Source organism: Malurus melanocephalus, unplaced genomic scaffold (assembly GCF_030028575.1).
Source record: "Malurus melanocephalus ecotype Western Australia unplaced genomic scaffold, MMel_1.1 scaffold_296, whole genome shotgun sequence".
Classification (NCBI taxonomy): Eukaryota; Metazoa; Chordata; class Aves; order Passeriformes; family Maluridae; genus Malurus; species Malurus melanocephalus.
Window position 1 is genome coordinate 198,316 of NW_026623528.1, and position 14,468 is coordinate 212,783.

The following is a 14,468-nucleotide window of genomic DNA, read 5'->3' on the forward strand; positions in this document are numbered from 1 at the left end:
AAAAATAAAGGATTGCAAAACCAAAGATGCAGCACATACATGTGGCAACATCACAAATGACAAACTGCCTGAATAGTTTCAAAAACATCTATTTTGGTCTTTCAGATTTAAAAAAATGTGGTTACCTAAATTAGTTATCTATCTGGAGGCAAGCAGAAAGCTCATTAAAAATTCATATCAAAAATAAATGTACCAGAACAACAAGCAGAGGCTCTCAGCTTTTGGAATGCTCTTATTTACCAACCTTTATACATAGTCTTTACAACCTTGTCATTACGCTCATGGTTTACCTAAAAGGCAATCTAAAAGCAATTAYTGACCTTGTTGCCAGTTCTTCCCTTCAGCTAGGGATATTTTGTATTTGAGGATTCAAGCTGGCAGCCTCTTAGCCCGCAAACAGCTCTMTATACATGGATACCCCTTGTTCCCTCTCTGACATGCCAGGAACACACCATCATTTGTGCCTCAGCTGCCAGGTGGGATCAGTGTACCTGGCAACTCTCCATTGGCCAGATCCTCTCCTGGGCTCCACTCATACCCTTTGTCATCCTTCTTGGCCTCTGAATCCATGTCCAGCTGCTTCAGCTGCATAATGCAGTTAGTTAAAACCTAGAGAAGAAATCAAAGGGTCAATTGCTCTGCATTTTGTGAAGTAGGACAGAATATTTTATGATGAATAATATTGAAAGCAAGCTGGCTATAGAGAACCTACTTCAATTTCATTTTCTTTGTAGGCAAGTGTTTCTTCTATGTCCTTCTGAGTTTTCTGATACAGTTGGATCTGCTCACGAAGCTCAGAATGCCTCTCACTCCAACCTTCAGCTTCTTTTAGCAGCTGTATGAAGCACCAAGGCAAGATGATTACTTGCTTTATTTTTAGTGCATGGTGTATGCAATTAGTCTATTTTACTGCCAGCGCTCTGGTGATAACTGATCACCACGGGTCACAGATAAAGGGTAAACTTCAGTTATCAGRCTCATTGCTGTTCCACTGGCAGAACTGCATGCTGGGGTTCTTTCTGCGGTTTATTATTGGGTGACTCTACAAATTTGACATTTTCTCAGCTAACATCCCAAAATCAAACTCTCATATTTCAAAATATGAGGAATGAATTGCAGTTCAGAGGTAATCAAAACATATTCCTTWAAAAATCACATACTTCCTATATGAAGAAAGAAAATATATTTACAATTACTTGGAAAAGAACTGTCCCAACATTTCAGGGATAATTATCTTTGCTTCAGAATGGTTTTCTGGCAATTCTACCACACTGCCACTTGGGATCAGGGCTCAAGGAGGTAATCTCCCACTCATGCCTTGACTACCACCTCAGCACAGACTCTCTGTGACTTTGCTGACAAAAACTGAATCAGTGGAACTGGCAAAGACTTCATACCAGAGATGTGGCTCAGCTGCACAAACAGCCTGTGCAAGCAGGCACAAAGCATTTAAATTTTATCATGGTAATAGAAAACATGGAATTCTGCCATGTTAAAAAAAACACAGACATGCTGAAGCTACACTCACAAAAACTAGGAATAAAGGCCAGATATTTTGTTTGAAAGACAAGGTTGCCTGGCATAATTTACCTGCTCCTTGCTCTTTTTCAGTCTAGCATTCTCTTCCTGCACATGATGAAGCTCTGATTTCACCTTTTCTTCACTCAGTTTAGCTTCATTAAGGGCTATCTGCACCTACACATGAAACAAAAAGGAAGAAGACAAAGTCAAACTACAGTAGAGCAACAGCTACAAAAAACCTGGTCAAATGGAAAAGAAAAAGGTACATATGCACAAACAACCTGCAACCTGACAAACCAGCATTTTTTATTCCATAGATACGAATTTTCCTGGTACAAAAACTTGTGACTGTTGAGGGGGTGTAAATAAGGCTTTACCTCTGAAAGCTCTGCAGAATGCATAGTGATAGTTTCCTGAAGCTTGTCCAAAGACTTCTGGGTTTCAGAGAGCTATATAAGAAAAAGATGGGCAGTGACTTAGTGTTAGCCTGGTACATGCCTCAGCCTGAGTAATTATTTTACCCAAGTCATCTGGAAGCACAAAAGGAAAAGTCAAAACACCAGCAAACTTCCATGTAAAGCAGCCATTAGACTRGCAGCAACATAGCACTGCCTTATCAAAAAGGTAAGGAAATAGAAACATTCAGCACATTTGAATCAACTTCTACCCCTGACTCCACCTGTCTGTGGCCAGGAAGTTCCCTGTACACCTGTGCAGTCCACAATGAAAGGAACGTGTGCTGCTGTCATTAGAAGCAACCTTTGACCAAAACAAGGCCAAAGAGCTTGTTGATACAGAAAAATCAGGCTTTAGAAAGAAAGAGAAAACAAATACCTCTGGACAACAAGAAAGAGGGACAGCTTACAGAGCTTCCCACTTAATGTAGAACAAGATGCTGCTCTAAGTACAAGAAAATGTCTCTTATCAACCTGAAACCTTCAGCCTATATTGTCAAGGAACATCCTGGCTCCAGCTAGGAAGTATCAGACTGTCCCATGAGTTGAATACACCTGTTTATGTCTGAAAGCATATAACCACATAAGTCCATCAAGATCTAACAAAAAAACCAAAACCAAAAAACCCTACAAAACCCCACAAATACCCCAAACAAAATAAATCTGACTAATCCTTTGATCTTGGGATAAACCTAAAATTTCACTTCAATTTCTCTTTTTGAGGTGGCTCACCTTGTTTGTCCTACCTCTGTCTAACCCATCAGGTCATGACCAGCTTTTAGGGTGCAACAAGCTAAGGACAATATAAGACAAGTGTGATTGTTCTAACCTTGTTCTGTTTCTTCTCATTCTTTTTTCTCTCTGTTTCAAGCATGGTGTGCAGATTTTTCACTTTTTTATCTAGCTGCTGATTTGCTTCTTCCAGTTCTTTAACAGTGTCCTAAAAAAATGGTATAAAAGGCCAACATAAAGCAAACTATTTTTATTTGTATTTCTGCTTTCAGTAGAGACAGATAACTTTCTCTTACCTTAAGCCCTGCAGTTTCATCTGAYAGAATTTCTTTTTGTTCTTGGGCCACTTTCACTGATTCCTTTGCTTCCTTTATCTAAGCACAGAAACAACCATATAGAACTGAGGAAATTATCAACGTAATATTCAGTACAAACAGAAAATAAAAATATATTAGATGTTGCATTGATTATGTCATTAAAGCAATAAAAGAAAATTATGATGCAAAGGATAAGCACTTCAAACAATACCTTTTGATCATATTCTGACAACTTTTCTAAGATTTTTGTTTTTTCTTGCAGAAGGTTTTTAATCTTTTCAGCAAGTTGTTTTTCAGTCACTAGGAAGAAAAAGAAAGATTACAGCAACTGTACTTCATATACTGGGGAAAAAAATCAGCTATCATTACTACCAYTTCAAGGAACATTTTCAGGTAATAACTAAAGCATGAATCAGGATAGTGTTAATTCCTTGGCAGTCAGCCCTTTCTGCACCTCCAGCTTTCACTTAAAGAATTAAAAACAAGACAGTAAAATATTGAATGCTGACACAAAGCTCCTTCTGGTCACAGAATCCAGAGCAGAGGAAGGTGTGGGCTACACACAGCTGAGGTGTGTTCAGGGGAAGAGTTGACAGTGAGGACCTCAGACTGCTGCTCAGGTACTCAGGGAGATGCCACACCTTCTCTAACAACCACCTTTCGGCTCTATTGGAGCTGAATGTTTGGCCAGCAAAGGTAAGAGAATGGAAGCTCTGAAAGAGCTACAGGGAACAGAACAGAGACTGTCAGCTGGGAGACAGCACCAGTAGATCTCAAGGAACTGCTCTGCTTAGATCTCAAAAGGGCTGTGACCAAGCAACAGCCTTGAGGTATGCATTGGCTTCTCACCCTAAATAAGCCACCAACCAACCCTTAGGACTCAACAAAAATCATTAACATACTTGTATTATTTTACTGTGAATTATTTCAAAACCTCCCAATTGTTTTTTTTTTCAAATCCTAAGCCACCTTGATCTGGATCTGACTGCCCCAAGCACCATTTGCCTCACAGCAATCCTGCTGCACAACAAGGAGCACTGGTTGTTCCAACTGCATCCCACAGAGTGCAATGGCAARTGTGACTCCTCCTTTCCCTCCCACACAAGGGCTCCTGGGATGGTGAATCCCCAGCCTTTCCCACTCTGAGCAGARGAGAGACAGCAAGTGACTGCCAAGGTTCAAGATAGCTCTCAGCAGTTTAAGGGGAGCAGCAATCCCTGCATTAGCTTGGTCTCCCAATTTTCCTACTGTCATTAAGAGAGGAAAATAGATTTTATCCTTCGGACTCCTAATGTAACCCGTGTTTTAAAGCATTTTTGCCACTGTTAATACTCTTCTATTTTGGACAAAGATTTCAATAACAATGTGGCCTGTATCACACTTGAGGARTATTTGTATGTTCTGATCTTTAGTAGTTTYTGTACAGCATCACAGAGAAGAGTATTTGGGTGGTGGAATTAAATTCATGTTCCTCCATTTTTTAGGGTGGGCTGATAAGTACTTTCTGCACCATCAACATCAGTATTTTTGTAACACTATAGAAATCACCCTAAATATYTAAGATGGACTTTTTTGAGCTCATTAATTCTGCATTAACTGTACAGAAGGAAACKGCAGTATAATCACAATGTAACTAAAGACTAATAATTGGTAAGCAGAACAGTTTGTGAAGGAGGAAGAGGCAGAGAATTCCTATGAAGACAATTCTTACATATTTTCCATATTTTCTTTTTTTTATTCAATTACAAATTCCAGCAATCATCCCATTTTGATTTTTTTTACATCCAGTATACTTTAATTTTACAAACCTGAATCTGGAGAAATACTCTTGTAAAAAGTGACCTGCTGGCCACAGGAATATCTACACATTTAGGTCTACATTTAGAGTAAACTACACAGCAGTTTCAGGCTCCCCTCAAACCAAAAAAACAAGGGGAACCAGCTCCTGCTTTCTGAGAGAAACAGCAAGCAAAAGCAGACCCACTGCTGGTTTGAAAACCAACCAAACTCTGCCCCATGAATCAATGGTTCACACTTATGTTGAACAAAGCAGAGCTTTTCCYTGCTCTTTATTTTACAGGTGTGAGCTGCATTATTTCTCCTGATCAAAGCATTATCAAAGGCARAATTTACACCCTCAGATTCAACTAAATATAATGTACTGGCCAAGCTTCCACTGTAACCTTGGACTGAGCATTCTYCTTGAAAGGAAGTGAGAATGAATACCTGGTCCTCTGAAACAATATAAAAATCTTCAAAACTTTTATATGCCTAAGCATCAACTACATTGTAAAGTAGAGAGAAACTTACCTTGATATATTCTACTCTTTACCTGCAGAAGAGAACAAACAAACAAAGAGATTAGCCATAAAAAGTGGTAAGTGAAAAATGTTATTAATATTCCCTGTAGGAAAAAGTCATCACTCACATGCAGGTTAAAGCAGCATATGGAAAACACATCGATCACTGCCAATGAGCGTTGAGTAACACTACAAAYGAACTTAAGCTGTCTTCTAATAAAAGCTCCCCGACTAAAGCCCCATCTGAGAGCCTTAGCAAACGTATGTTTACCCGCTCACCAAAAGGGATAGCAGTAACTGCTCACAGCCAATTTGCACACAAAATGAAGTAATTTTGTATCAAACCACAGCCACAAACTTGCAAACATAAAAAACCCCTTGCATCCCAGTTCTGTGCTCTTCAAAGCACTAAGTTTACATGACAGGTGCTTGTTTCAAAATTAACATCCATAAAAGAAGAATTTCAGAAGCTTTTTATGCTGTTCTGTTAACCCTGTTTTGCATTTGACACTGACCCAGTGTATTCAATACCAAAAATAGGCAAGAGAAAAAAACTATCAATATTGTTACAGAAARCATGTAGTTTTAATTTATTTTTGACAGGCCAATCTAAAGTATTTCACCAATTTCCAGAGCATATTGTGACTAAACTGAACAGCTGTAAAAGACATTGGCCTACTTGATTCACAGCTCTCAAAGAGAAGCACTGCTATAGTTGAGAGCTGGTGAYAGACTTTTTGTTGCACAGAAAATTATCCATGTAGGAATGAGCATAAATGCAAGAGGCTCTTCAATGAGAATTAATATCAGGCTTTTAGGTTTCTAAATGCAGTACCTGCAGGCAGCTGGACAACATGAAGTTGGGAGGATTAACTGCTCGTTTTGGATAYAGCCAGCAACAGGCTCAAGCACATGGAAGGCTTCTCATTTCAAAGATATGCTGACCCTTTCCTCGCCTTCTTTATTTACATCATACTCCTCTATTTTGCTTTCGAAATTGCCTCTTACTAAGCAATCTTCAATTAGCAGCTTAGAGAAAATGCTTCTTAGCCCTGCAACTTACTTTAGCTATTCAGCTCAGCACTTAGTTCCCATTAATGCTCTAAACAGAAAAAGTAAAAACACAGAAGACTACATATTCCTTTGACCCCAATAATGCTGAAACAGTTTAACCATACAAAGGACTGCTCAGTTAGTGAAACATCAGCAGGCTGCCAAGCAYGAAGTATACTCACTGAAAGGCAGGTTCTCCAGAAAAATATAGCAAGTGTGACAATCCCCACTAAGGCGGTTATAATAACAGGCTCCCATGGAAGTCCATGGAAATCAGGCCCAGGACGCATTTCCTCAGGCAGGGTGGCGACCAACTGCAAACCGACAGCAGTGACAGCTATGAGTATGTTTTCATTAAATACTGAGGCAAAACAAGTGGTTTGACAGGTGCTTTTATTCCTCTCATAAAACCAGAGAATTATCTAGAGCTTTCTTGCAGTTTTTCTGCAAGCTGAAAACGAAAATGAAGAAAACCACAGAGCAGCCCGGTGCTCACATTTCAATGCAAAAACTCTGAGTATCGGGATGACACCTGACAGTGGCAGCTCGCTGGCAAAGAACAGCCACACCAAAATAAGCTGACGCACAGAATTTGTGTTACATAGCACTGGAAGTTATTTGATCTGTTTCCAAATAATCTATAAAAATGGAAAACTCAAAGGAAAAAAAAAAAAAAACAAATAGTTTTACGTCTGGATGTCTGTAACAATCCAGTGAAAATGGCTCAGATCTTCTCCCAGCTGTTGCCCCGGTCAGAGAGYCATATGCCAGGAGTCTCCTCCTCTACCTGGAGGCCAGAGAGCACCTGGGGAAGGTRCGAATGCCTGGTACAAGTTAAGGGGCTGATAGTGACATGACATGGCGCTCAGGGAAYAAACTGTGAGAGCCACACGGGAGCCGCTGCCTCCTTCATTCCTTCCCCCCTACGTACCCTCTCTCCCTACCTTCTCCACAGCCGACAGAGCGGGGGAAGGAAAGGAGGGCGCACATCTACCCCTGCATAGCCCGGCCGAGGGAAGAGCTCTCCCCGCCATCCGGGGAGGCCGGGCAGCGATCCCTGACGCCAGCGGCCGCCTCCGCTCCCGCGGGTTTGCCCCACACTGCGGGAGCGGAACGCCAGCCCGCCTCACGGCGGGGTACGCCGGGGTGACCCCCCTCAGGGACCCGCCTCGCTCGGGGGAGGTGTGTCACCGCCCGCATCGGGCCGCCGGAGCCCCTCCGCCGCTCCTCRCAGCCCGCCCGCCCGCCGCCGTTTCCCTGCCCTCACCTGCAGCAGCCGCCGCCGCGCCGAGGGCTCCTCCGCCGGCCAGCCGCTACCGCCCGCGGGATCCATGGCGGCCCGGGAGCGCCAGGCACACGTCAGCCCTCCCTCCTGCCCTCCTTCCCTATCTCCCTCCCATCCTCCCTCCCTCCCTCAGGGCCCGCCCGCCGCGCGCCGCCCTCCGCGGCCGCCCCGCCCCCCGCCCGCGTCACGCGGCGCGCGCCACTCACCCGCCGCAGTTGCTCCCGCGCCTCGGCCAGGGCCCCCCGCCAGGCGGCGCCCGCGCCAGCACCTGAGGGGCGACACGGGAGCGGCGTCACCTCACGGAGCGCCGGGAACCGCCTCAGCCACCGCACCGCACCGACACCGGCTGGGGACGGCCCCCGGAGCTCCGGGGCGCCGGGGAAGAAAGGAGGGAGAAAGCCTTGGGGGAGTGCGATATTCCTTAGGAGGGTGCCGCAGGGAGGGCGGTGACACTGTGCCGAGCCCGCCTCAGACAGAGCGCACCCAGCTCCTCCACTCGCGAGTCACAGCAGCACACACGCTTCAATTCCTAACCGAGAATCCCTCCGATTAGTTCCCAGCATTGTTACAGAATCACAGAATATTCTAAGTTGGAATGGTCCCACAGGACGTGTCTGAGAATGACACCACGTCAAACGCTCCTGAACTCTGTCAGTACTCTCTAAGWACGGCAAAAGCTTTAAACCATCTCCAGCTCTACCCTGACCCGAATGGTGCCCTCTCCTCTTGCTGTTTCTGCTGCCACACGTCCAGGCCAGCAGATTCCACAGCCACATGCCCAGCCTGTTGTCACACCGCCATTCTACAATCATCTGCCCTGTCACTTYGCAACACTTCTACCAGCCCTCCTAGGAATTCCTGGCAAACAGCATTTAACTGCCTTTAAGGAAGGAAGATGGTCAGAAATACAGCTGAACATCCAACTGCTTAACCAGTAAGTTATCCACCAGCAATTTAATATTCATTACTTATCTTGGCATTCAACCTAGAGTTTCCCTCAGATCTTAGGAGTCTCTCAAAAGCACTTGGCTCTGGGGATGGTAGAGCACCTCAGCAGCATACAAAAGCTAAAGGAAGATGTGCCTGAATTTTTCCTAAATGTTCAGTGGAGACAGAACTATTAAGTATAATCAGAAGTGAAGGCAGAACAGCAAAGCTGAGCATAGCACCAAGAACAGAGTCAAAGGTAGTTTCATGCCAAAACAGAGCTGAGAAAGATGACAGTAACAGGATCCCTCCTTGGCATAATGATGAGTTGGCACTCCAGCTCCAGAGGGCTAAGGCCTGAGCAAAGGGAGCCAAACATTTATCCTACTCCAACACACAGAGAAATTACTGAATTTCCTAAGGAGGGAGCTGTACACCACCTTTCCTGGAAAGTAATACAACCCAGAGACATGGGCTAAAAAGAGTGAGAAGAGGGCACATGATTCCATAGGCAGTACTGTCTACAGCACACTACCCCTTAGGCTGCAAGTCTCTGCAAGGAGGCAGAAACCTGGGCTGATGGTATGCTTCCAGGGATTTCTGCTCTTTGTCCACTGCCATCCTGAGACACACTCCACAAGCCTGAGCACAGAGCTCTGACACTCACAAAAGCACTTTCCTTATTCCTACATTGCAAAACGATAATAGAAAAACGGCTGTGCTAAGTTTGCCACACAGTACTGCCACTAGAGGGACTGTCACAGGTGAGGGAAAACCATGAGGATTACACCACCATAAAATGAAAGTAGCAGTAAAAACTCCTCCTATTTGCCAAAAAATACATTCAACCATGCACCTCTTCAAAATCAAAATAGCCAATTCCAAATGGTTACCTTCAGCAATGTGTTCACTGGCACTCTCTCCTGAATCAACTGACTCAAAGGAAGTATCTTCCGGGAGTGATCCTCTTTCACTATCATACCCTTCTTCCACTTCTCCATTATCTGAGAAGTTGGCTTCTTCATGCTCAGGTGGAACATTAACAGCCYTCTCCTCCTCCTCAGTAGGCTGTTCGGGCCTCTTATCTTCAATGAGCTTCTGAAATTCCTGATTGCCCTCATCAATGGCATTTGGGTTTTCAGTAGAAACTGTGTCATATTCAACTTCTTTTGCACCATCTGTGACAGACAAAGAGACATGAATTAAGCAYTGAGCTAATGTGTATTTCTTACTCAGAGATGCCTTCAGTGATATGCKGCATTTAATAAAGCTTTCTTGACACTTTTAAAATATTTCAGCTTGTGTAGTGCTTCCAATACTTTCTCAAACAACTTTCAGTAACATCTCATTAAATGTCTGTATGAAATTCATGAAAGATATCAACCACTGACCTTGCAGTGAAACACTGCAAGGTGAAATATTTGCATTGTTTGTGACTTTATCAGCAATCACATATTTAACGTGTTCTACTGTAAGAGGAGGAGCCTGGTTAAAAGTGCACACTAATCAGAAAAACGAGCAAGTTTGCAAAGGACTCTACCTCTGGTTCTTGCCCAGTCAAAAGATTTGTTTGTTMAGTATTTCTACTTACACACTCTTTTATGAATGTGGGGAAAAATATTATAGGGACACCCAAGATTTTAGATGCCTGGATTTAATACCTGATTTAGTACCTTTAGTGATTTGCATTAATCACTGGATCTCTTAATCAGGTGGTAATTAGTTCGGAAAAAAAAAAGATTGGTCGAAACCTTCCAGAAAATTCAGCACATTAGTGTATGTTAATCTTTGTTTCTTACAGAGCTACACACATGTCCTGAGTGGCTCCTTCCGGCCGTATCCATGAATGGATCTAATTTATCTTACACAGTACTTGGTCCATAAGAATATACATGCTGAACTATTTTCTCTTAGGATTTATCCCTGAGCCACTCATCACAATGCTGAAAACATGCATTAAAAGTAAGCAAAATCCCAGGTTATTTCACAAAGCCTTTTTCAATTCAACTCCTTCACCCTCTTGCTAAAGCTTCTCTTGGTTAGTGTTGCTTGGGACAAGGCTTTACTTCCACTTCATCTATTTACTAACTAGTTTAACATCCTACCTTGAATGTGCAGCTGGTCATCTTCCTGTTCTGGAGGAGATGCAAGTGGGACACTCTCACCAGCAGATGAATATTTACTCCTTAATGAATATATTAATTCTTGAATATCATCCATCAGTGCGCTCTCCTCATCATACAAATCCATCTCTTTCACCACCTCCTCCTTATTTTCTGCCACCCTGGAATCCAGAACTTTTCCTACAACATCCATAATGCTTGATTCTGAAAACTCCAGTATCTGGTCCAGAGCTTTTTCTATGTCCTCATTATTCTGGCTCGCTTTCTGAGCAAGCTCCATCTCCACCTTCATGTCGTGGAACATGGCTTCAATCCTAACCACATTTTGGAGCCCAAGGTACTTGTGTAGGCGCATCACACGCTTTTCATCAAGGAAAGCTCTGATTATTGTGAGCCKCTTCACTGACTCACTGAAGTCTGTTACAGTGTCATTGGTGGCTCCTGAGCTGTCAGCAGGGCTGGGGAAATATGCAGATTGCTGGTGGTCATTTCTCATATGCTCTAAATTTTGCACCTCTTTCGAGTCTTTCTGTGAAATGTCCTCTGGGAGATGATCTTTCCTTTGGTCAAAGTCATTGCTSTCTTTTATGCCAGGAGATTGGAAATTACGTTCTTCCACAGATGATGGTTCCTCAGGTTCAGAAGACTCCTCATCAGCTTCCATGACATGTTGCATCTCATCCAATTTAGCATCTTTTCCCASTGGCACATCAACTTCTTTGTTCCCAGTGTCGCTTGYATKTTGCATGCTRATTGTTTCATCCTCYTTAGGAAATGAGTTTGTTTCCTCTCCTGTTTTGTAAGTAGGGTTTGGAACAGCTTCACTTAGTCCTTCCAATTCAGGATTTGTATTTTCACCATTTARTGTATCATGCTGGACATTTGAAGCCCTTGCTTGTGAAAGCTTTGCACTTACTGCATTCTCATCTTCCAGTAGCTCATCATCTGCTTGTTTCAGGTCAGGGTCATCTTCAGCACCTAGATCTTCAGATTGTAATTCTGGTCTTTCTGTTGTTTCTTTAGGCAAATCTTTGCCAAGATTTCTGTCTGAAACTGCATCCTTAGGATGAGCAGTACCTTGCTGATTAAGATTTTCCATATTAGTGTTCTGTGTAGTGCTTTTTGATTTTTCTTCAATGGAACTTTTCTCAATGTTTTCTTCAAACACTGGCATCTTGCCAGGATTTCTTGAAGGTTCTTCGTTCACGTCTGCCTCTGAATACTCAGTCTCATTTTCCYGTGGCCTAMGTTGCTCAACAGTTTCACTGTACCYKGGGTCTCCCTCCCCTGCAGGGGTTTCTTTCATGTTTCTCTTTTTTATTTCCAGTTCTTTGTCAGGAGATGCAGGATTTTTATTTTCATGATCACCTTTCTCCACTTGTTTTAAATCTTCTTCATGTCTGAGAAGTTCTTTCTCCACAGYGGGCATTCCACGCTCTACTTTCTGTCTCAAGAGGTCAGTATCTCCTAGGTCARCTTGAGATACATTTTTTACCTCTTCTTTTGGTTTGGCTGGAACATCAACTGGAGGCTTGTTGTCARCTTTTCCTTTCTCCATGTTTTTGTCCCTTGATCTTTTGTGCTTTAAATCACTTTCCAAGAACTCCTCTGAGGTATCATCCTCAAACTGTTTCTCACCTTTCACAATTGGAGCAAGTGGCACTCTTTCCGGACTTTTGTTATCATCGTCAGATGGTTCTGAAGCATCTTCCTTGTTTTTAAGAAATGATTTGGACTCCAGAGCATTGCCTGGACTAGGCAAAATATGAGGATCAGGCACAGGTGTTCCTTTCAGGGCTCCAGTGCGTGACTCTGTCCCACCAGTGAGCTGCTCTTCCAACTGTTCAGTTTTGTTTGCTTTTTCTTTTGAATCCAAATCACCTGTACCCACAGGTTCCTTTCCAAGGGATTCTTTGGAGAGATCCTCAGGTTGAGTTGGTGCTGGTGCTTCTCTTTTACTAATTAGCACCACCTCATCCTGTTTCTCTYTTGTTTGTTTAGATTCAGATCTGTCTGCAGTTACACTGTCACCCAACTTCTTGCTTGTACTGAAGGCATCCTTAAGAATKAATGCATCTGAATTGGGTTCCTCCTCATTGTCTCTTTGGTTATTTAGCTTTGAAGCACCCGTTGCATCTTCCTCAAGTTCATGATTTTGTGACTCAACATTAGAGTTTCCATCATCTTCTAAATCCACAGGGGATGTAATTTCATCCTCTGCTGCAAAAGACAGCAAAGGGATTTCTGCAGACTGATCTGCAAAGTCTGGCTCCTCCTCTTCATCGTGAGGATTAATGCCCAAATCTTCATTTAAATCATCTTCTAGTGACGTAACAAGGCGAGTCACTTCATCATCTGATACAACAGCATCAGCAGTTGAGCCAAATTTTGTTTTTAAGTTCACAGAGAGCTCTCTGTTTAAAAGTGTATAGGCATTGACTTCTTCATTCTCTTGGTCAAGTTGGCTAGTTTCACCCTGAGGAATACTAGTGTTTTTGGTATTTTCACTTTCTAGCCCTTTTAATTTCCCATGTAGCATTCCTTTCAAGTGCTCATGTGCAATGTGATCTCCCTGAGAGTTTTCTTTGTGACTATTGGCACTGGAGTCTCCCCCAGTGTTTTCAGTTCCTTCTGTAAGAGAACTGTCTACTTTGTCTGTCAAGACAAGGTTTTCCTTTTCTTCTTCAGCATTTTGCTCAAGATTGTCTGTCTCCAAAGCACCAAGGGACTTTGCTCTATCAGCCTGTTCAGCCTTCTCAATTCCTTCAGCTGGTTTAGTCCCTGCATCATTCGATTCAGTTTCTGCTTCATTTGCTATYGTCTCTTGCAATGACTTCAAAAGCTCATCCACATTATAATTATCAAAGTCATCCCTTCCTCCATCAAAGCAAACAAAGTCTGTTTCCTGAAATGAAAAACAATATGCAGTCAAAAAATACTATTTTCTTTATTATAGTGATGAGACCAAATCCATTTGCCTACCTAAAGAAAGATGTCCCAGCAAAGTAAATTACRTTAATCATGCAGATTTAACCCCTTGAGTCCTTAACCAAAACTCTTTGAAATTGGTGGAGGTTTTGCCTAAGGACTCATAAAAAACCTAAATAAAAAGCTTTTGCAGGAACAAACTGGAAGACAACAATGGAGCTGGCAGTATTACACTGTTCTCATCACCATATGTCCTGAAAGAAGAATAATTCTATTGCTGAATGCCAGTGAAGAGAAGAAAACAAATGTTGCTAAGCTTGTTTGTCACAATCTCTACCAATTGGTGTCCCCTTAAAGGACCAGGTCCTCCAAGCAGCTGCTCCCTGTCACACAATTTCTGAAAAAATAAATAGRAGCAGTGCAAGACAACACACTTTCATAGCACCATAGAATGGCCTTGAGTTGWAAGGGGTTTAAAGAGCCTCTTGCTCCAGCCCACTCCCATGGGCAGGGACACCTTCCACTAGATGTGGTTGCGCAAAGCCCCATCCAACCAGGCCTTGAACACTTCCAGGGATGGGGGATTCACAGCTTCTCTGGGCAACCTCTTTCAGTGCCTCTAAAGAATTTCTTCCTAATATCTAATCTAAACCTGCTCTCTTTCAGTTTGAAGCCATTAACCCTGGCCCTGTCACTATGTGCTCTTGTAAAAAGTCCCTCTCCATCTTTCATGTAGGCTCCCTGCAGGTACTAAAAGGCTGCAGTTAGGTCTCTCTGGAACCTTCTCTTTCCTAGGCTAAACAATCCCACATTTCTCAGCCTTYCCT

The 14,468-nt window shown here is 42.9% G+C and overlaps 1 protein-coding gene across 2 annotated transcripts in view; it reads right to left on the minus strand.

Moving 5' to 3' along the window:
• MIA3 (MIA SH3 domain ER export factor 3) overlaps nt 1–14,468 on the minus strand; it is a 29,932-nt gene that overhangs the window by 8,528 nt on the left and 6,936 nt on the right. For both annotated transcript variants that reach the window (XM_057376940.1, XM_057376939.1), the window contains exons 4-15: nt 10,696–13,618; nt 9,484–9,768; nt 7,870–7,931; nt 6,561–6,692; nt 5,336–5,357; nt 3,237–3,325; nt 3,005–3,082; nt 2,806–2,916; nt 1,899–1,970; nt 1,591–1,695; nt 713–835; nt 492–609 (exon numbers count right to left, since the gene is read on the minus strand). In XM_057376940.1, coding sequence (XP_057232923.1) covers nt 492–609; nt 713–835; nt 1,591–1,695; nt 1,899–1,970; nt 2,806–2,916; nt 3,005–3,082; nt 3,237–3,325; nt 5,336–5,357; nt 6,561–6,692; nt 7,870–7,931; nt 9,484–9,768; nt 10,696–13,618 — 4,120 coding nt within the window. The remainder of the gene's footprint in view (nt 1–491; nt 610–712; nt 836–1,590; nt 1,696–1,898; nt 1,971–2,805; nt 2,917–3,004; nt 3,083–3,236; nt 3,326–5,335; nt 5,358–6,560; nt 6,693–7,869; nt 7,932–9,483; nt 9,769–10,695; nt 13,619–14,468) is intronic.